Source organism: Hyposmocoma kahamanoa, unplaced genomic scaffold (assembly GCF_003589595.1).
Source record: "Hyposmocoma kahamanoa isolate Upper Pololo Valley unplaced genomic scaffold, ASM358959v1 232, whole genome shotgun sequence".
NCBI lineage: Eukaryota > Metazoa > Arthropoda > Insecta > Lepidoptera > Cosmopterigidae > Hyposmocoma > Hyposmocoma kahamanoa.
The window spans coordinates 8,601,291-8,624,240 of NW_020653750.1; the positions used below are offsets into that span (position 1 = coordinate 8,601,291).

The window sequence follows — 22,950 nt, forward strand, 5'->3', positions numbered from 1 at the left end:
GCGTATATGAAATCGAGGTTTACAGACACTCAGAACAAATAAATATAATAAATGATCGAGTTATAAGGTCACAGTCGCATACAAACAACGTACTGATTCGCTGCAGAATTAATTCACGTCATGTCAGATCAAACACTTATTATACCTATTTGTTATTTAATACTGCGGTTTTTGGAATCGAGGCAGTGAAAGAACATTACTGTTCCTGTTATCACGGGAACAGAACACTGGGAAGTTGCGCCCATGTAATAAGCGTCATGTACTATTTGGGTTGGGCTAGACACAATGAACGTGATTTAGACCACCCAGCTCTAGGCTTAGTTTTTGTATTAGTTGATTTAGAAAACTAAGTCCATCAAACATATATTCTGTCGAGAAAATGAAAATATATATTATTTTATAACCATACTAAGTGTTTTATTTTACACATAGTTTCGAACATCTAATTTATTTTTTCATAGTTCACAGTACAGTACATACATGCTTATATGCCATAATGACTAATTACAAGATTAATGAACTAAAAATGACGACGTTTCTCTAAAAAATATAATTTTACAAAGAGCCCCTATTAAAATTCAACGGGCAAAAAGACAATGTTAGCATGTGAATTTAGCAATACCGAAACTATATAATATTTTTGCTATTTTTACTCTAAAAATTGAGTTACATTATTTTGGCGCCGGGCCTGGGGTAATTTTGTATGGGATTTGGCGGATCTCCTTTATCAGGTAGGTGTTTTTTTTTTTAAAAATTATCTAATTTAGTTTGTTTTATTGTTAAGCTAAATCAACATAATTGACATTTTTGAAAGAAAAAAGAACTTTAGGCGTTGTTTATGAGAGGCAGAATAGTATTATAAGACCATACTTAACATACAAATGTAGCAGCGCGCACACATATTCGCGTCATCTCGCGTAGTCGTTCCGCACGCCTTATATTATTAAGCGAATGTGTGCATCCGGACACGGCGGGGCGTGCACACATATAAGCCTGGCTGCTACGTTTGTATAGAGTTACCAAACTTGTCTTATTGTAACCATGATTTTACAATCTCTAAATCTATTATTTCACATTCCTTACCAATAGCACCAACCAAAATTGAACAATATTAGAACATATTTAAGTGGAATGTTAAGAACACTTACTAATTACAATAACATAGTCATAAACTCATCAAACACCGTAGTTTGATAGCTCAATTATAATTTCTAAAATACACGCAAAATTATACCAATATATTAATTCTGTTCTATATACGAGTGATATATTTAAACTAAAATAAAAAATGTCATTTTCGAACTAATTTTTGTAAATTAAAAACCTTCATCCTTATTTCATTTCATCCTAATTTGTCACAATAATCTTACTCCCAAGCATAGCAAAATCATCTCCTAATACCTACATTAACTGACAATTTAACTGAGAACGTTATAAGCTTCTGTTGTTTATTAAGTTAACAAATCTGCGCTAACTTGTTAATTAAATATTGGTCCCTTATCATTCAAAGGACATTGCAGGCCCTCTTTTGCTATAAAACATTGAAATTACATAAGTAATGTCGAAATAATAACCGCACTAATCCTTTAGACAGGAATCCGCGTAATGGATGGCATAAGTTTAATAAACACCTAATAATCACTAATTAGAGATCTAAACACTGACTTCACTCACTTATTATTCATAAAAATGTCTTATTAAATAGATAAAAATCACATAATAATCGTCTTTATGTTTTGTGCTTACTGAGGCGGCACAGTCCAAATAGGAATATCTTCCTTTTTTTTCTTTTTGTAATGTCGGTCTCTGAGTCTGACGTCATCTTGTCTAACTTTATGATCTGGTCCTTCGCTCCTCCAGTCATTTCTCTTTCGCGGTGAACCATTTCTGTGGTACTTATATTGTTTTTCTTCATTTTCGTCTACGTAAACTTTACTTTTGACAAACAGTTCATTTTTGTCTGGGTTACACAAGGCATCGGAAATTTCTTCGAATCCTTGGTTGTCAAGTTCTATGACGTCATCTCTATGGAAGGTAAAAGAATGTGGGTAATAAGCTTGAAGAATATCTTCGTGCCGATATTGCTGCATTTGTATCCAAACATGTGGTAATAGGAGCGGGAATCTCCTTAACCAGTATGTGATGAAACCGTCGGGCAGCTTGCCGAGGGTTTCGCGTACTTCGGATTCTAGTTCTCTGTAGTGATGTTTCTGTAACAAAGATTTTTATTTTTAATAAAAATATATTATCACCTTTATTCACTACGCAACTACAATTAAGACGTTTGACCTATAGAAACAGAGACATTTAAAATATTGAAGCAGACTACGTTTTTTTTTATAATAAAAAAACCAAGTGACGAGATGAACAAATCGTGCGCCTGGTGTTAAGGAACACGCCTGGCCATAGCAATTTTTTTTTTTTTTTTTTTTTTTTTTTTAAATAACGCACACACTCAACATAGCCCCGCACTAGGGAAACCCTGTGTCGCGGGTGCCATGGACACACACATAGACAACCACAAATTACACCCAAACTCACGAGAGAAATAATTGTAGGCCATACAACTATTTTTCCCGGCCCGGGAATCGAACCTGGGACCTCTGCGTGGCAGTCCGGCATGGTAACCGTTCGGCCACGGAGGCAGTTGCAATTGCAGTGCCACTCAGAACTTTATCGTAAATATTTTTTTTTATAAAAAATAAGTGCGCATTTGACCTCCATCTCACCTGATGGAAAGTGATGGTGAGGACAACGATGTAGCATGCACACCTAAATAATGCCTATTCACTCTCATCTCGAAAGCCGCTCGCCATATAAATGTGGAAGCGAAACGCTTCGTGATCCTGGGAATATCTACGACATAGGGGTGGAATCCCAGCCCACGTCTAGTCCCCCGATGATGGAAAGGGGAAAGCGGAATCAAATTATGCAATTCCATCACACACTCTCGGTGATATATCCTGTAGATTACCGACAAGCAGGCAACTTTACGGCGGTGTTCAAGGCTAGGCAGCTTCGCCTCTACTAATTTCGAGTCACCAATAAGCCTCTTGGCACGCTTGTATATTAAATGTATGTGACACGCTTGTATGTAGCAGAACCATCCCATAAGTGGCAGCAGTACTCGATACACGACCGGACTTGTGCTTGGTACAGCTGAAGCAACTATCCCGGTGTGAAATAACGCCTCACCTTGGAAAGAATGCCAAGCTTCCTGGCTGCATTTTTGGCCATGGATTCAATGTATCTGCCGAAATTCAGATTGGACGACAGGTCCATTCCAAGTAGCTGGAGATGGTCGACTATCGGTATGGATACATCACGAAACGTCGAAGTCGGGTGATAGGGACTACGTTTTGTGGAGAATAGAGTAGAGTAGAGTAGAGTTTTGGTAGCATTAAATTTGACAAGATTGGCGTCGTCCCAATCGAAGACTGCCTTAAGTGTCAAATTCAAACGAGTAACCATGGACTCTCGACAAGACTGGATTTCTTCTCCACTGATCCTGGCATTGGTCAAGTACCTGTCCACAACTGTGCTGTCATCAGAATACCCAAAGGCTCCTGGAATTAAAATGTCATTGATATGCAGCAGAAAGAGATTTACGGACAGTACGGAACCCTAAGGAACTCCATGGAAATCTATCGCCCTATGTTCGGAAGAATAACCTTCTAAGACCACTCGAATCGAACGTTCACTTAAGAAATACGAAATCCAGTTGCAAAGGTCAGTGGGAAGCTTGCTTAAAAGGCTTGCATGCCAGACCCTGCTAAAGGCTTTAGAAATGTCTAAAGACACTGCAAGGGCTTCGCATTGTCTTTCTGCAGCCTAGCTCCATAGACAAGAGGTGTACACAAGAAGATCCCCAGTAGATCGCCCTCGTCGGAATCCGTACTGGCGATCACTGAGGAAGTCGTTGTCTTCAAGGTACGATGGGAGACGATTATTAAGTACACGTTCCCTAGTCTTGCAGATTATGGAAGTGACTGAGATAGGTCGATAGTTGACAGCATCAGCTCTGCTTCCTTTTTTTGGGCACAGGCTGCACATTTGCAAGCTTCCACGACCTGGGAACTACACCAGTCTAAAGTGAGAGGCGATACAAGCGTGTGAGAACAGGAGACAACTCAGGCGCACATTTACGCAGGACTATTGCTGGAATCCCTTCTTGTCCGCTAGCTTTATTCACGTCTAAACTTCACAGAGTTCTGAGTACCTCTTAGTGGCGTATGCGAACTGGTGCCATACTGCAGCCAGTAGCCAGTGTGAGGTAAAGAAGGTGGTAGGTTCCCTGCGGCATCCAGATGCGAGTTTTCTGCAGAGTGAAACAAAAGATTCGCCTTCTCTTCCGCAGTATGAGCCAGCGAGCCATCCAGCCTCAGCAGAGGTGGTAAAGTAGAGAGGCTAAAGTTTGATTCGACCTCTTTGGCAAGGGACCAAAAAGACTTGCTGCCTGCTGGGAAAGAGGCAAGTTTGGCCCCTATGCTGGCATAGGGATGCCACATGGTCGAACTTTGCCCTGCGTAACACTTTTTTTGCACTTCTTGGCAGCCTTATTAAAAGCTTTCTTCAAATTCCGAGTACTCGGAGCTTTGCGCAGTTGAGCATGTGCCCAAGCTTGATACGCCGACTGTTTTTGTGATTCAGCACGGCTACAGTCAGCGCCAAACCAAGGACGAGCTTGGGGTCCATTAGGTGCATCAGAGTATGGTATGTAATACTCAATACCCAAACGCAAGACCTCGACTACAGCATCAGCACAGCTCGACGAGTCTCCTGAAGAAAAGCAAGCCTACCAGGGATATGAAGCAAGAAAAATGGCGTATTTCGTCCCAATCTGCTAACCTGTATCGCCACACCCGTGTCGTGGCATTGGGGTCCTGATCAAGTGGGGAGTATGCGTATACAGCTTTCACCAGGCAGTGGTCGAAAGTACCCAATGGTGCATCCACAAACACAGAGTATCGGTCTGGATCAGTTATTAGCAGTAGGTCCAAGCAATTAGCCGTATGAGACTTAACATCTGGGATCCTTGTGGCGCCACTGACAAGCTGGGAAAGGCTTAGCGTTAATGCAAGTTTACGCGTCTCTCTCCCAGCACGATCGGTCTTCTGGTACGGGAACAACCATTATTGATGGTGCGCATTGAAATCCCCCAGAATGACTAGTTGGCCATTGGGTACCTATGTTCAGCATCATCAGACGTCTGGCTCGGATGTTGGAACAGCTTGGTCGTCTCCTGATCTCCATTGTGCGAGCGGTAGAAACAACAGTACACTATTTGTGTGACTCCCGTGTCAACCAGAAACACTCGGCCACAAAACAGAAAAACTTGGTGACTCAAGGTTCTTGAGACGCTTGACACAGATGTCATCGCGAACGTACACACAGAGTCCGTCGCGAGATAAAAACCTGTGCTCCAGAGTATACCCAGGGTAGCTGAGGTACGCCGCGTCAACCGGACATCTGATCTGCCTCTCGGAAAGGAACAGCAGCTGCGGTTTGTCGGTTTCCAGGTGGTGGTAGACCGCTTCGATATTTGAGTGCAGCCCTCTGATGTTGGTGAAGTGTACTTTTAAAGGGAGTACGTGCAACCGCTGTGAGAAATGTATTCCTTTTTTGTTACTCATAATTTTAAATTGGAGAAGCGAATAGGCAAGAGGAAGGCAGTGGAACGAGGCATTGCGTCGTCCAACCAAGCAGCAAGCTCACACTGCCATACATCGGTTTGGAGACGGCGGGGACGCCCAAACCCCCCGGAGATGGCGACCTGGTCCTTCCCTTCGGTCGTCAACCGGCTAGGTGGAGCATTCCGGGATTTTTCGTTGGGTGGCGGGGCAGCTTTCACGAGTGGCTTTCCCGCTAATTGTGCCCAACTTCCCACTGTCGGCCAGCGGTGCACCGCGCTTCGGATCCCGCTAGCCTCCAGAACCGAGTGCTCAGTGTGGCAGTACAAGCAGCTACTACTCGTCGTTAGACGCAATGCAACCGTTCAGACCCGACCTCCTAATGGCAACTCCCGAACATAAGCCGGAACACGGATAAACCATTTAGCGACTCGACTGGGTCGGAAGGTTGGTTACCAGCCACAGCCGAAGCCTACTACCAGTAGTTGTTGCTCTTTAGCACCACCCAGGGATCACTTGTAGGATCTCAAGGGTAAACCTACGGAAGCGAGCAACATTGGCCCCCAAAAAATCTGAAGGACACTGCCATTGCACCTGTCACTGTCATCATCATTTTATTTAAGAGCCAGACTCGGTGTAGCCTTCTCCACTCCTCACGGTTCATAGCCAGTTCTTTGACCTGTCACTGTAAAATGTATTAAATAAATTTAAAAAAGACTTAGACATAAGTTGACAGAAATAGATAAAGTGGCAGAACTTCCCTGGACGAATTCTTTTACAAGGAGGTCTACTGCTACTGATTTACGAATTGTACGATTAGTCCGAAACTGCGTGAAGACGTAAATTATAACCTCAGGGCTCTCGTACAGAAACAACTAAAGTATTGGCAGCCTTTTAAATTCCTATTAAGGACTACGAGCATTGATAAATTGGTGTTAGTGGTTATTTCTACATACAAAGAACATAAGAGTTTCACCCAATATAGATCAATCACTCACCTTGTTCCTAATAGCTCGCAGCAAATGCGCCATGCGCTCGCCGCGGTACGTCCTGCGCGTGCGCAAGTCTCCCGCCACTACGGAACAAACGTGCGCGCGCCAATCGCCACGTATTACCTTACGGGCACCGTACTCTATTGGGTGCTCTGTGATTGGAATGTTACTGCTCTCCACTTGATCGCTTACGTCCTGGAATAGTAAGTAAAATAATGATACATAAAAGGTAGGTATGGTTCAACATTTTTTTTCTTTTCGTTAACTATAAAATAATGCCCATTATTGGGTCAATTACATGGGTTTAATAAGTACGTTATTACAGACACCGGCAAGTAAGGATTGCCGGAAGAGTATGAGATTAACTCACATTTTTTTCAATTTTACTCATTGTATTATACGTGGCAAGTTATTCCCGTTCCCGCCCAAATAAATAAAGTGCTTGTCTCAAACAATGCGACAAATATATTATGTTGTTTACTAAAAGACGGGAAAACGAATATATTCACAAAAGTATCTTTTAAATTCTTTATTGCAACTATACAACTTTTTTAAATCTAATGGCATTTCATTTTTTTTGTAACTTCGATGTTGTAAGCAATGGTCAAACATTTAAAAGTTTAATGTACTGCTAAAAAGTAAATTTTCATGCTGACTTCTTGGGAAGTTCTTTGTTTGTTTTTATTTTTGTAATGTGGCCGAAAATCAGGCTCTTTCGTGTTCAAAGAAAAAGCGGACACTTAAACTGCCAACAGATTGACTGCATATATGCAGTTAATACGTGATGTCGTAATCAACTTCATGTAGCCGAGACCTCCACTGCATGAAGTTAATAACGACTTCACGCATTAACTGCATGAAATCGATCTCTTCTACATGAAGTAGGTTTCGACTTAACAGTTAATGCGTTAATGTAAATTTCGACAGTTAATGCGTGAAGTCGTTTTCAACTTCACGTAGTCGAAGTCGCGGACTACGACTTCACGCATTAACTGCAAACATGTATTAATTTAATTATCATGTCAGTTAAACGTGACCAGGTAAATATATACAGTAGCAATTGTATTCTACAGTGAAAAATAGCATACCCAATCTGTATTTACAAAAACTTTAACATTAAATTTTTGTATAATACACTTCTATTATTCTATTACTTATAAAAAGTAAATTAATTTAAACCTTGGAGTTAGATTCTTTACATTTTTTACGTAACTGTTGCATAGTACTGGTTTTGAGACGACAAAGTACATTTTTTTATACTCGTAAGCCATATGTTATAACATACGGTTGAAGCATGCCGGTGGCAACAACACCACTATTCGCTAACATAGCTTAAAATTTTCGTGGAGTCTGAATGTATCCTAACTGGTCAACATTCAATCACTAATTAAGTATTGTAATTATTTATCTAAAAGCTATTAATAAAAAGTTATTATTATTATTACATTTTGCTGCCTTAACAATATCATTTGTTTTATTGAATATCATGATATTTTTACTATCACAATACAATAATCAATATTAATACATATTTTCCGTGAAAATACTCCAGTGGTTTGTTATTGTTGTTATTAATACAAACATCGAATAACACAAACAAAAATTCCTTCGTTCTAACTGGACACGAACCAGCGTTCGTTGCCACACCGGGGCAACATATCATTTGTTTCAATTAGTTCGCATGAATTGTCTCATATTATGTTGGTTGTGCAGAGGTAGTTGAGATGTCATCTGGTTAGCGACATATAGTAAAACAGGAACAATTTTAGATAGCGTTTATTTGTTCATGGTGCTAATAGAAGTGCAATAATAATTCAATTACAATATACGGAATCTTATGCCTACTCAACATTTCCTTCAATATGCAATCCAGTGACCTACTAAAGAAGTCATGTTGCTCCGACACATTACAATGTAAAAACAAAAAAAAATGCACTTTCCTTAGCGAGGGCCAATTATAGACAAAATAGTTTTTTTTTAATGTAGAGCTAGCAAGAGCTTGGACAGTGTGCTGAGCGATCATGACCAGGATGTTGATATATTCAATTGTAATGTTGATACGCTAAAGCGTAAACTCACGGACATTCTATTTAATTTTATCGAATAATCAAATTATTTTGGTACTGAGACTGTTTGCGCAGGAATTGGGTTGTTATATTTAAGTAAGTGCATGTTGTTGTTAACAAATACTTTTCTTTGTTTAATTGCCGTATTTCGACTCATCCGTAGAACAAAGGCGTATATGTAAGACTGTTTATTCGCAGAACATTGTACATTTCGTTCGTTGTTTTTAGCTGTGGGTATCAAATAGACTGTTGTTCGATTTTATATTTCCGAAACGAAATAAGATATAAAAATTCTAAAAACACCTATCGATTGGCCTTATTTAGAATAACGAGATTATGTATTTATCATATTTTCGCTGTGTAATCACATCAGACTCTGTTCTTTGGATGAGTGATTTGATTGGTCTGAAACTATAGGTAACATAGTAAATAACGGTAGGTAAATAGGAAACCTGCAATTGGCTTTATGTTTCTATTTCTGTTTTTATTAAATGGTTGAAGCTGTTGGTTTTCCGTGAATGAATAAAATAAATAAATACCTGCAAAAAGTTGAGTATGCACTGCTTGCCCCAGAACATGGGATACTTGAGCACAGTCTCGCAGGGTGGTCTTGCGTGCGGTCGCGCAGATATCATGGCGCGAATTAGTATCTTTGTTACCAACACCTCTTCTTCGGGTAGTACTTTTCTAAAAAAACGCATGTAGTCAGTTACATTAGAAGCTAGTAACGACACTAAGAAAGTTGTTACATGTTCTAACGACAAAGTTTGTTTCGAAATTCACATTTGAATCCAGAATCCATGGCTGACTCGACGTTATGACGGCAAATGCTGCGCGCCTATCGTGATAATAAGCACGTTACATAATATACGTCATGTAGTATAACTACCACCTGTTCGGCGGGTCAATGCTTACAATGTCACTCGCAGCAAAAATTGTCACATTACTATTTTAGTTGTAAATATTTTTTTTTACAATACCAAATGACGAGACAAACAAATCGTGCGCCTGGTGGTAAGCGACACGTCTGTCCATAACATTTGCAGTGCCACTCAGAGCTTTAAAACGTAAAGATCGGAGCGGTACTGCCACTGCGCCCGTCACCCTAAGACGTAAGTTGACAAGTCTCATTTGCCTGTAATTTTACAATTATTACCTAGCGAACGCTACAATCTTATAAAATTAAAGGAGCGTGCGACCCGCGCTGTGTAACGCGAGGTTATGCGAATATGTGCGTACGCACTCGTTCGCGCTGCGGGCGTGCCCTCATACAAGCCACGCTGCTACGTTTGGATAGAATTACACTACTCGTACTACTCCGTGTATATCGTTACACTATGCACGCAAGGCCCATCTGTCTTTTATCGAAACCTCTTCATTAACATGTCAAAAAAAAATCATTAAATGATACAGATAAAACACCTATTTACCGTGACATGGTGCGAAATTTATCGATTTAAATAAAAAAGGGTCATACTCCAAATAGTCCAAATTGTAATCGCCGGTGAGTATGTTCGCTTGTCGCCGTAGCATGTCGCCGAATGGATGTTGACCTTTAGACAGCACGTAGTAAAACACACAGCCCAGCGAGAATATGTCCACTGAAGTCGTCTGCAATAAAAAATGTTTTGATACCGATAAATTATTAATTCTATATCAGCTCATAAGTTCCTACAATTCAGTTGTTTCAATTTAAATGTTTGGAGCAAAGCTGCTGAAAAGTTTTTTTGTATATATCAAGTGACGGGACGAATAAGTCGTGCGCCTGATGGTAAACTACACGTCTGTCCATAATAGTTGCAATGCCATTCAGAGCTTTAAATCGCAAAGATTTGAGGGGCACCGCCACTGCGCCCGTTTTACGTAAGTTGACAAGCCTCATGGGCCTGTAATTTCACCATAAACTATAAAACGGCGGAAGATACACAGTAATGCTCATATTACTGCTTAGCGGTAGAAACAAGTAGGATGGCAGTATTCCTTCATGAATTTAATTTAATATTAATTAAGAATGGGTAATATAGCTTTTTCTGAATATCCCATCAAAACTATATATCAATATTCGAAATCGGATTTCGAAACTATATATTTTATGAAACTATATATTCATGGATACAGCCCGCGTGCGCGCTGCGTTGATACATTGCCGTCACTGATATTCGGAATCAGATTTCGAAACTATATATTATTGGATATAGGTTTACAAGAGCAATGCGGACCAATGTTAGTATACAGTTTCGAAGACGCACAAAAAAGGTTTCGCGTTGATATTCACTCAGAATATCTGATACAAAGCAATATCGGTATATAGTTTGGAAAATATATGTTTTCGTGTTGGTATCCGAGTGGATTACCGAGTAGTGATCGCTCGACTTGATTCGGCATCGCTATAAAATACGCGATGCGGAACGATATCTATATATAGTTTCTAAGATACACGATATCGGATATTCGATATTGCCACAATATATAGTTTCAATAACTATATACAATTTATAACGCCCATTCCTAATATTGACCTTTGGCGTCGACGCAAGTGTACTATGGGAATAGGTGAATTTTTTTGACAAAAATACTTATTTCTGATATATATAACGAAGTGAAGGGGTAAGCACTTTTTCTTTGATCTAGGAATAAGCGCAGATGCAATAACAGAAAATGCGTTTGTCGAAGTAATATTTATGTATTTTGGAAGTTAGATGTTTTTGCAAACATTGCTTCAGAATGCTAAAAATCACGCAATGGTAAAAAACATTAATGTCCATTTGCACTAAACTCAAGTACTTCTTAAACAAATTCTTAAATTGATAATAATAAGAACAAGACACTCTTAACACAATGAATTAAGAGTGTATTTTGTATTGCAAGCATTGGCCTAAGACGCACATGAGTTTAGTACAAGTGAACATAAGTCCTAACGTCGTATGTTTTTTATTTAACATGTTATATGCCTTCAGACTGATTTTAAATACCGAGTTAAGAGCCCCATTCTCTTTAAAACGCTCTGTGGTGAAAATTATTTGGCACTTCAGGTTCTTTACCTCTCACCTACAGAACTATAGTCCTATCTGAATTAACTTACCGTTCTTTCGCCATTGATCATCTCTGGCGCAATCCAGCCATCCGTTCCGGTGACACCTGACCGGCGAGAAAAGCTTACTCTTCCGATGTTCAGTTTTTTCGATAGACCAAAATCGGATATCATAGCCCGCACCTCACCCGTGCCAGACGGCATCGAAAGTAGGACGTTGTGCGGTTTTATGTCTCGATGCACTGTAACGCATACGAACCGTTATAACGTAATGAGTGTGTAGAGCTATATCAATTCAATATCATTGGGTGTAGCAAATAATGTTTAAATGTAACTGTATAAAACCATACTCGTTCATAAATATTAAAGGAGGATTTAGAAATAATATGAATATATTCTAAAGACACTTTATCCACGGTTATAACGTTTTTTTGGGACAGGCCTATGTTCAGCAGTGGACGTCTTCCGGCTGACATGATGATGATGTTATGATAACGTGTTAATCATTGGACACAAATACACACGCCGGTACTTTATTATTAAGCGAAACACTAGCAAAATCCCGAAAGTAATGCAGTATTTTTTTAAGTCTAGCTGTTATTTTACAATTTTTTTAGGTCTTATTTGAAAATGAAAAATTAAAACAACAATTTTTTTCATTAATTTGATGCTGCGTTCTTGTCAATTTCGTAATCTTTCATTGAAAAATGTTTATTTATTTATTATACTTTGATTTAATCAATGTTAAACTGTTTATTACAAAGCATAATAAAATAAAATAAAACGCAAAAGTTTAAGTTCGATTAAACAAAGTTTAATTTCGCTAAACAAAAGTTTAACTTCGATTTTTTTTTATGGACAATGAGTAACACTGTATTAAGTCGGTATTAAAATATGTTACTTTAATTGCTATTTTACATCTAATTCTTATTTAAATAAATTTAAACGTTAATGAAAATTTGCTGGTGTGTGTACACATTCACCATTCATCTAAGACATAAATAAATATAAAAGCAAACATTTGAAAGTAAATTAAAAAATAAAAAGAAACACAATAGAAGTCCTCACCTATATCCATAGAATGTAAATGCGATAGCCCCATCGTGGCTTGACGTAACACTTCCACAGCGTCGATCCTGCACTCAAAATTCAGTTTCTTCTCGACGTAATCTTGCAATGTTGCTGAGCACAATTCTAAAGCGATATACCTAAAAATATAAACCAAGACATGATTTTTTGTCCTTTTTTTTTTTTAATGTGAAAGACGCATGTTTGACCGCTATGTCATTATAATATGTTCTAATCAATCAATCATTTTCATACTTTGTGAAATATATTTATTATTTTTTATTATTACCTCACAAAATTATAGTACAAAAATTACCTAAAAATCTAAGGTCTGATCACACAATCAAATTATGTCCAATGTTTCATTTAAACTTATAGTTATTTACATCGAGTTCTTAGATTTTCGCGTTTGTTGCAAATTGGAAATGTATAAATGAATTAGAAAAGTATTTTACCGATCTAAATCGCGTATATTTGTTTTTCTTTTTTCAAACAAACCAACGTTTCTAGCTCTTTACAGGTCCCATGGTCACGGCTGACTGAAGTAAAGTCATCAACCAGTATGTCTAATACGTCGGGCGCACTATAAGTTTCCGTAATGAATAAGAAAGAAATACTATAAACGGTCAGAAATGAATTTATTGTTTCTCAAAATATTCTCCGTTAGCGTTAATGCACTTTTTCATACGAATGAACCAATTTTGAAAACATTTATGCCAACTTCTCCGTGACAATCTCTGAAACATATTTTTCATACTCTTCAACAGCCTCTTCCGGTGATGAAAATGGTTGACCACGTAACTGGTTCTTATTTTTTTGAAATAAATAAAAGTCACAAGGTGCCAGGTCGGGACTGTACGCGGGATAGCTCATAAGGTCAACGTTATTCACCTTCAAAAATTCATTTGTCTGTCTGGCCGTGTGAGAACTCGTATTCTCGTGGTGGAGTTTGTCAATAGCTTCCCTCAAACAAATGGTCGTGTCTCAATTACTATTCACGGTACAACGATTCTCCAAAGCCACAGTAGCTACGTGTTCAGTTTTATTAAAAAAAAGAAGCAATCATCCGCTTAGAGGCACTTTGCACGCGCGCCACTTAGCTTGGTTTCAGCTCATCTCAAAAGACCCATATGCACCATTGCTGCTTTGTTTTGGGATCGTAAATATAAATTCATATTTCGTCACCTGTTACTATATCCCACACCAAATTTGATGTCCCTTCGTTGAATCTGGTAAACATGGCATTGCACCAAGTGACGCGATCCTTTTTTTGAGCCTTAGTCAAATTATAATAATAATAATAATCATCTTTATTATCTCTTTACAAAGGCGTTCCATTAATACTATATTCTTATGGCTAATCTGCTAAGGAGAATATACATATACAAATGTCTGAAATACCTTTGTAAGAGGCTGGAGTCCATACTAGGTATAGACCTGTGTCACGGATCTCCAGGCTCTCACCTCCGGACATGATTGAGCTTAACAGAATAAATCAAGATTGCAGCAAATCTAATTATAAAACACAAATTTAAAATATTGGATGAACTTAGCGTATAACTCTTAATGAATAAAGTAGAAATTAAACCAAGAAAAACAATAAAAATAAAGTAAAATAGTAATTTATAATGAATGTGTGAGTACGGATGGTGTGAATATGTGCGAATGTGAGTGTATATGTGTAAGTAATTGTGTGTATGTATGTGTGTGTTTGTGTGTGTGTTTGTGTTGTCTTTTTTATTGTATATAAGTATATGTGTTAACACCTGTGATTAAATGACCCTGTACCACAAAAATATTTTGTACCACATTGCAGCAAATTTAAAAATATTATTATCTCAGTGACACACGTCATTACATGTCACTATGCTTGAATAGAAAGGAGGTCTTCCGTGGCTCGATAATCGAGATTCAGCAACCATTCTGTGATCTTAGTTTTGCATTCATTTTTTGTAGCTGGGTACAAGTTAAGAACTCGATTTATTTTATTATATAAGTAGCTCCCAAGGAAGCAAAAAAATCTCCCAGCAAACTGACTTCGGAAGATTCCCGTGAAGCACACCATATATTTCCTTCTTTTGTTCATGTGCGTCGGGTCGAAAGACAATTTGGAATGTTTCAGTAAGATCACGTGCTGTATAAATAGTTGGCGTACGGACAGGACATTAGCCGCCTTGTACAGATCACTAGTTGGGTGTAGTCGCGGTAAGAAAAGGCTAACCTTCAGTATCAGTCGCTGAGCTCTCTCCAGCGGTAGAAGGATAGAAGTGGATGCGCCACCCCATACTGAGACACAATAAGTCAAAAGTGGTTGGCAGAGTGCTAGGTAAACCATTCTAACAGTACTAGGTTCACTTACATGTCTCAAGTTCCTAAATACATACGTTAATTTAGGCACCCTGTCCGAGAGAGCATCCACCTGTTGACGAAAACTAAGAGTTTCGTCGATAATTACACCTAGATACTTGATCATGGAGGCCCTTGAGAGAGTAGGGCAAGAACAAGGACGAGCATTTTGGCGGCACGAATGGGCAATAATACTATTATTTTCATGTTCCTGTGAGTGATATTTTTTAGTCATAAAGGTCAGAAATTTTGTTTTGTCAGTATTTAAAGTAAGTTTATTTTCAGTTAGCCAGTTTAATACCCTACTGAATCCAACTTGAGCCTCCCTATATACCTCTTCCCAAGAATCCCCCCTGAAAAGAAGAGCCGTGTCATCCGCGAAGGAAATAATTCTACCCTCCCCTAGATCAAGGTTGCACAGGTCATTTATATAAGTTAGGAAGAGGACTGGTCCCAGAATACTTCCCTGCGGGATTCCGTGTAGAATGGGAAGATCGTCACTAACACACTGTCCAATTTTCACCCTCTGGCATCTGTTTCTCATGTAACTCTGGAATAATTGCAGCTGTAACCCCCTCACTCCCAGAAGCTCAAGTTTTCGTAACAACAGCGGAACTGAGACCGTGTCAAATGCCTTTGCCAGGTCCAGGAAGATCACGATAACCTTTTTATTTGCATCTAAATTAGTCACTATGTAATTAGTTAGCTCGTGAACCGCCTGGCTAGTGGAATGTCCTGATCTGAATCCATATTGTGAGATGGATAACAGACTGTTACTCTCTAAATATTTGGTAAACCGTACATTAATCACTTTTTCCAGGATTTTGGACATGACGGGCAAGATTGAGATAGGCCTATAGTTATTGACACAGTCTCTGTCCCCACTCTTGTAAATGGGAAGTACTTCCGCCAGTTTTAGGATATCAGGGAACGTTCCAGTGTCCAAAGCTCGGTTGCATATATAGGTGATCGACTCCGTCAGCTCGACTCTATACCGCTTGAAAATTGTTCCTGAGATGCCATCTCTACCCACGGAGCAATCAGATTTCAAACTGAGTATGATAGCATCGATTTCAGTGCAATCCGTATTCAGTAAGACCAGTGACTTCGGGTGTGCTCGTAGAGGGCGGTACATGCTATGTGTCACAAAAGACAAAGGGATTTTGTCAGAATAAACCTTACCAACATTAACGAAAAAAGCGTTTACTTTGTTTATTGAGACGACAGGGTCATAAGCGATAAGTTCAGTTGGAGTCGATTTGTTCTTATTAGTATTGGTTGCCAATGCGATAGCAGACCACAACTTTTTATTACTTTTCGTCGCTGCACTAGAGATTTCATTTTTGTAGTACTGCCTTTTAAGTTTTTTAAGAAGAGCATTACAGAAGTTTCTGTACCTGCTGTAGGTTACTTTTAATATAGAGTTATTAGGATTTAGTTTAGATTTAATATGTAATTTGTCACGATTTCTCATACATTTGAGTACACCCGGTGTGATCCAAGGCTTGTAAATTATTTTACGATTTGAAATTTTTATTTTTATCGTACTATTTAAAATTGCATTGCTTAGTACATTCACTAAGTAGGACGTAGCCTGGTTTGCATCAAAAATAGTGTATATACTACTAAGCTCACTCGATTTCAATGCAACATCTAGCCTATCATAATCGATACGAGAAATTATTTTTTGGGATTGTTTATAAATCTGTGTACGATGTGTTAATACTAGAAAAGAAGAATAATGATCAGTTATGGTAGTTACCGACACATAACAACAGGCTTCAAGTTTAGTTTTTAGGAATATGTGATCTAAACATGTTTTATTATGTGTGGGGTATTTATGTGCCGAGAGCATTCCGTGTGAGCATAACATATCCAAATATGTAGAAGAAATAACACTATTTTCAATTATATCAATATTGATGTCACCTAGTAAGAAGATATTATTCATATTAGAGTTCATAAGTAAATATTGATTTAATGATTCTATGAAGGTCGTAGGATCATGTATACCCCATGGTCTATATATTGCGATTATTAGCGTGTCCATATTTATCTTCAGTGTGAGACAGTTACAGTCCAGGATGTTAGGTTCTTCTACTATAATATTTAGCGTATCAATAGCATAAATTACGACGCCCTCATTTTGAGTGAAGTTTTGATTAGTTTTGTAATAATTATAATTTTTAATACTTGGAATTTTGTTTGTTTTGGGAAGCCAACACTCAGAAAGAATAATTAAATCCCAAGCAACATTTGTTCTTTGCATCAATGTTAAGTAGTCATCTAAGTTTGCAGTTATACTACGGATATTTTGATGTGCTACGTTTAAGTAGGGTGAGCGGTCCTTTGTCACTGTGGGAAAATTATCTACACTTGGGAGAATGCACGAGGTAGCCACCGAAAAGTTATCGATTTGATCTGAAATATTTGTTAATTTATCGAATTGTAATAATTAGACATTTTACGGTCAAGTCTTGCAGGTACAAAATAGTTATACAGGTATAAACTTGGTTCAGTAGGGTCAGTTTTGATTTGTGTAATATGTGATTTATGTTGAGTGAAGGTTTACTCCATGCGTCTTTGTTAACTAAAGCAAAATAAATTTTTGAATGTATTGATATGATAAAGTAAGCATATTGGTATAAATTTGTTAATATAAATTTGTATTGTATTAATATAAATTGGATATTATTCCTAGTGTGTGAGTGGAAGGTTAAGGTGTGTTTATAACATAAATATCTGAGTATGTTTACCATTGATGAAATTACGAGTTGGTTAGTCAACATAGGATAAGCAATATAAAAATATTTCAACTGTAATAGTCATATTACGGAGAGTTTACGAAGGTCTTCCTCATCATCTATACGGATGGTTGGAGATTTTTCTGATTTTCGCAGATAAACTTTGCCATAGGCAGTCCACGCTCCATAGTAACCATATTTTGCCGCAAAGTCCTTAGCTAAAAATCGTAGTCTCCTTGCCTTTCCCGTAAGTGATTCATCAATATAAATTGGTAGATGAGGATTTGGGTGGGCAATCAGGTTTAGATGTCCAGTGTTTAATTGTGGTCTTTTATTAATTTTATTCTCCCTGTTATATTGCCTACATTTCTTGATGACATGATCCTTCAAGGACGACGAGTTGAGATGTACAATAAGATGACTATTGCCTTGTTTTGTTTTTTGACGATACACCTCATTTATAGCAGAGTCAGTTATTTTATGTCCTATTTCATCTCCAATACGCTTGACAATCTTTGAGAGGATTTCTGGATTTTCTGATGGTTGTGACACCCAAATGTTTGTGTAGTATTGATTGTATTTGACTCATAGATGCCCGAATCTCATACTATATCACATGCCTGTCTGTTGTGATCACACGACGCACAGCATCGATGTTTTTGTTGTTCACAGCAGTGGACAGGCGACCATCACGAAATTCGTCATGAGATTCACACGACCGCGTTTGAATTCTGCAAACTAGCTATAAATAGTCGTCCTGTATGGTGCTTCATCGCCAAAAGCAGTTTGAGCCGAGCGAAGCTCCACTGAACTGTTAAATTACACTTGAAATCGTAGAAAATTTTCACGAGTGATGTAGACAACCAATTTCTAAAATGACGCCACAATGTAAAAACAAGTGACAGTCAGATGAAACAAACTGTGGCTGTTCTACAGCCAAAGAGTTCCATTTTCCAATGCTGTAATTACTTTTTAAATATTGTTTATGTGAGTGCCAATTCCGGAAACTTATATTGTGCTCTATGTATAGTAATATTTTTAATTTGTTAAAGAATAAAATATTTTGTTTCAACAATATGAATTTTTACTCAATGAAATTTATTTACTTATTCACTCACCTGAACTGTCTATCCCGCTCTGTGCAATAATACCGAACGACATGAGCATGCGCGTCTGATTCGCGCAGCAACGCCACCTCGCGGTCAGCGAATGTAAAACATTCTGGCAGTAACCGTTTCACGGCTACTGATCGCTTATCGAATGTTCCCCTGTAAATAAGACTATATTAAACGACCTTGCCGGCTTACACTGTGGGTGCTGGATGCGTAGGTCCCGGGTTCGATTCCCGGTAGGACCAAATTGGGGAAATTAACTTTTCTAAATTGGTTCTGGTCGGTGTGTTCTGGGAAGTGCCCCAGAAAGAATTCCATTGCTCCATTATTCATAGTGCATGGAATTTCCTAGTTTGAGACAAGGCAATTGGTGTAGTTGTCTGGCATATTATTATTTTAATTAATATTAATAATTTAAGTTGAGATTTAAAACTGTGGTAAACAACAACTTAGAGGTTATTATATAGCTTCTGCGTACGTGGTTGACAAAAATCCATGACAGTGGCCCGTTTAGCTCTTGCAGGTTATCTTTATTTATTAGAGTGCGTACTGATCTGGCGAATGCGCCAGATTGCAAAAGGCTCGTGAGCACGCGTTACGTTGATCGAACTGTTCGCGTGCAACATACATTAACATGCATTTAACAGCATGCGTGTACCGCGCGTGCAGTGCGCGTACAGCGCGCGCGCATCTCATATGCAGCATGCGCGCGGCGCATTCGCCAGATCGGTACGCATCGTCATATTTGAAATAAATATTGTAAATGATAAATGTGTACAAATGTTTATTTACAAAGAGCCTACTCATTTTTCTCAGGGAAATCTGGCTTACGAATGAGTAGTAGAGTTTAAACAAAGTGACGATTTCAATACAATGTAATTTTATTAACTATGAAATAAAAACTATTTGAGTTTGAATTAAATTGCGTTAAGACTCAAGCATTTGCTGACCTAGACCGTACATAGCTACCAGTAGACTTATTGTCAGTCATTAGTCATAGCTGTGTGAATGTGACTACACATTCTGACAGCACATTATCAATGATATGAACAACACAGGTAGCGTATTGTTCATACATATGTATATACATACAACGTCAAACTATTAAAAATAGCTATTATAAAGGGCTTTAATTTTGATTTGATAACGATATTACACTGTAGCGTTGTACCTCTAAACTCCTTGTTTAGAGGTACAACGCCACAGTGTAATATCGTGAAATGTTCCGTGTTCACCGGGCTACAAAGTGACGCTCAACAAATTCATAAAGATTCAAAAGCTTTAATTGCTATGTCACAAGCCATTAATAACATTTAGCACGTCAAAAATACAAAATATCTTATTAGGCTAGGTCATTCATTACTAACATAATATATTACCTAATTAAATTTAAGAATTTGCACAGAGAAATAAAATATTAATTTAATAAAAATAATAGAATTTTCCATTAAATAAATTGTATAATAAATTATTAATAGATACTATAAGTTACGCTTGATTGAGACGTGTTGAGAAACGTTCACGAGTAACATGTTGTGCTACAATAATATAAGTCTGTGAAAAGGTCATTAGAGTATTTGACTTAATTTTTTTCTTACTTCAATAATAAGGAATATGCACCAATTTAAAACGCCGTTTTTTTTCGGCATCTCAACAAACACCAGCATTAACGATTAAAGTTAGCGGTTCATTACTATGTAGGTTATGACGCCACAAACAGTTATATTTTACGGTTTCTATTTAACTCTGTATTTCAGAATACCTGTAACTATTTTAGTTCTCAAATGCATTTCAATTCCGTTTTTGCAGTGGGCCGTGAAATTGTGTCTATTTCGCAATGATAAGAAGCATTTAATTTTCGATACTTGTCAAATATCCTATCTTTTTATTACAACTAAAAACTTACCTATAAACAAAAGTGCCCTCACATCCCTTCCCCAACACCTGGTCGGTGTGAAAAGAGATTCTGCCAATACGCACTTCTCCTTCGCCAACTTCCTCCAACTGACCCGTAATTTCCCCAGTAGAACTGGTTGATTTGTTCGACATGTTCGACCCTCGGGATCCGCCTTGCGAAAGTTGTTGGAACTCGCGAGCCTTGAATTAAAAACATTTTTAATCAAAAAATACAATAGTATTAATCAATAGAACATCCGCTCTCTACGGGATATAGATATATCCTACCTATATATTCACCCTGGCCCAATGCGGGTTGGATACGTCACGAATGAATATATTTTAAGGCGAAATTATATCATTGCGTAGGCTTTGAAGCGTGTGAAGTAGACGCGGTGAAATTCATTGCACGATATTTAAACATTTGCCTTTTAGAATAAAAATCAGTCTAACTGCGTATTTATAACGGGATACAGCAGAGAAAATTGTATGAAATATCGCTAATAACAATCGAATGAAACTGGTTTTTCCGTAGATGAAAGTAGTAAAAAGTGAAAATTTCATTTTACTGATAATTTTATTTTATATTAATTTCATTTAATTTTTCAATTTTACTTTGTAATTTTCTATCAAATGATCTTTAGTCAATCGTGTTTTGCCCCATAATTCACTACCGGTATGTTCTGTTTCCATTATCAATTAAACAAGTTGAATTTGTATTTTTTAATGTCGAAATATCGATTTTCCTTGTGGTCGAATTACGTCTATCTTGAGTCTGACTTCACCTTAAGTATTTCACAAACCTTCCAAAATGCGGATTTCTTCGCGATGTTTTTCTTTACTGATAAATAAATCACGCAATAGTGCAAGTGCTAGGAATCAAACTAGTCTTCTTAAGCATTGGCAATGTAATGTTTTCACGGATAAGTGAAGTTTTTAATGTAGTTTCTATAGAGCTAAAAATGTATCGTCGCTGTAGTTAAAGACTTGAGCTAGTTCCAAAGCATTATATAACCTTATGTTAATAAATAATGAAGTTGTAATACCACAACTTTTCAGATAAAAGTTTATCGTACTAATTAATAAACGGGCTACGAACACGATTCGATTCGTTAATTAACTGTCCTTTCGTAGCAGCACAGCTCGTTGTGAAAGTGTTCGTCCAGGGAAGTACTGCCCACCTTACCTATTTTTGCCGCCAAACAATAATGTGAACACAATTGCGTTCCGGATTTGAAAGGTAATGGTGCTGGTGAAATTACAGGCACATATGTCTCAGGGATACGGACGCAGTGATAGTGCCCCTAAAGATCTTTGCAATGTAAAGCTCTGAGTGGCACTGCAACTGCTATAGACAGGCGTGGCATTACCACCAGACGCACGACTTATTCTTACCGTCAATTAGTTGATAAAAAAAACTGGTTACCGCCATTTACTACTTTTATACTACTATGAGTGTGTGAGTGTGTGCGTTGTTTTAAAAATTAAGAAAAGTCCAATTTATTTGTAGTCTAAACTGAACTCTAGGTATTCTTAGTAAGTAGCAAAACGCGCAACGCCATTTTCGCTCATATTGCATGGACATAAAGGTTTTTCTGACCGGCTCCAGGCTGTTCCGCGTGAACAAATGTGGTGAGTCCCTTAGGATATAAAATTAGGATATCCACTGTGTATTGGCAACCGGTACTATCTCAATTCTGACAACTTTACAGGATGAAGATACGTAGTGTACATTCTTTTAAAAATATTTAAAAACTACTTATTTTTATTTAATTAACCAGGTACTATGCAAATAACGCAAACAAAGTTGTCAAAATTGAGATAGTACCGATTGCCAGTTCAAAGTCAATATGACGACTATCAAACACCATTTTATTATACGTTCACCAGTTCCGGTTAAAATGTGTAATCCAATCTCCTCAGTAGTCGGTTATATAAAATAATGCAAATTAGACACGGCCCGTATAACATGAAAGGTTACACTTTGATTAATAGCATTTTGATTATTTATGCTGTTCATAAATGAAAACAAGTGTAGTACAAGGATTACTATTGTGACATAATT

General features: G+C 37.8%; 1 protein-coding gene across 1 annotated transcript in view; it reads right to left on the reverse strand.

Annotated features, from left to right (window-relative positions):
- Positions 1 to 732: 732 nt before the first annotated feature.
- Positions 733 to 22,950, reverse strand: part of LOC113228508 (serine/threonine-protein kinase/endoribonuclease IRE1) — a 54,212-nt gene continuing 31,994 nt past the window's right edge. Inside the window, exons 7-14 of the mRNA XM_026461843.1 lie at positions 20,896 to 21,086; positions 18,996 to 19,145; positions 12,788 to 12,927; positions 11,771 to 11,961; positions 10,166 to 10,299; positions 9,228 to 9,375; positions 6,629 to 6,817; positions 733 to 2,210 (exon numbers count right to left, since the gene is read on the reverse strand). Coding sequence (XP_026317628.1) covers positions 1,743 to 2,210; positions 6,629 to 6,817; positions 9,228 to 9,375; positions 10,166 to 10,299; positions 11,771 to 11,961; positions 12,788 to 12,927; positions 18,996 to 19,145; positions 20,896 to 21,086 — 1,611 coding nt within the window. The 3' untranslated portion in view covers positions 733 to 1,742. The remainder of the gene's footprint in view (positions 2,211 to 6,628; positions 6,818 to 9,227; positions 9,376 to 10,165; positions 10,300 to 11,770; positions 11,962 to 12,787; positions 12,928 to 18,995; positions 19,146 to 20,895; positions 21,087 to 22,950) is intronic.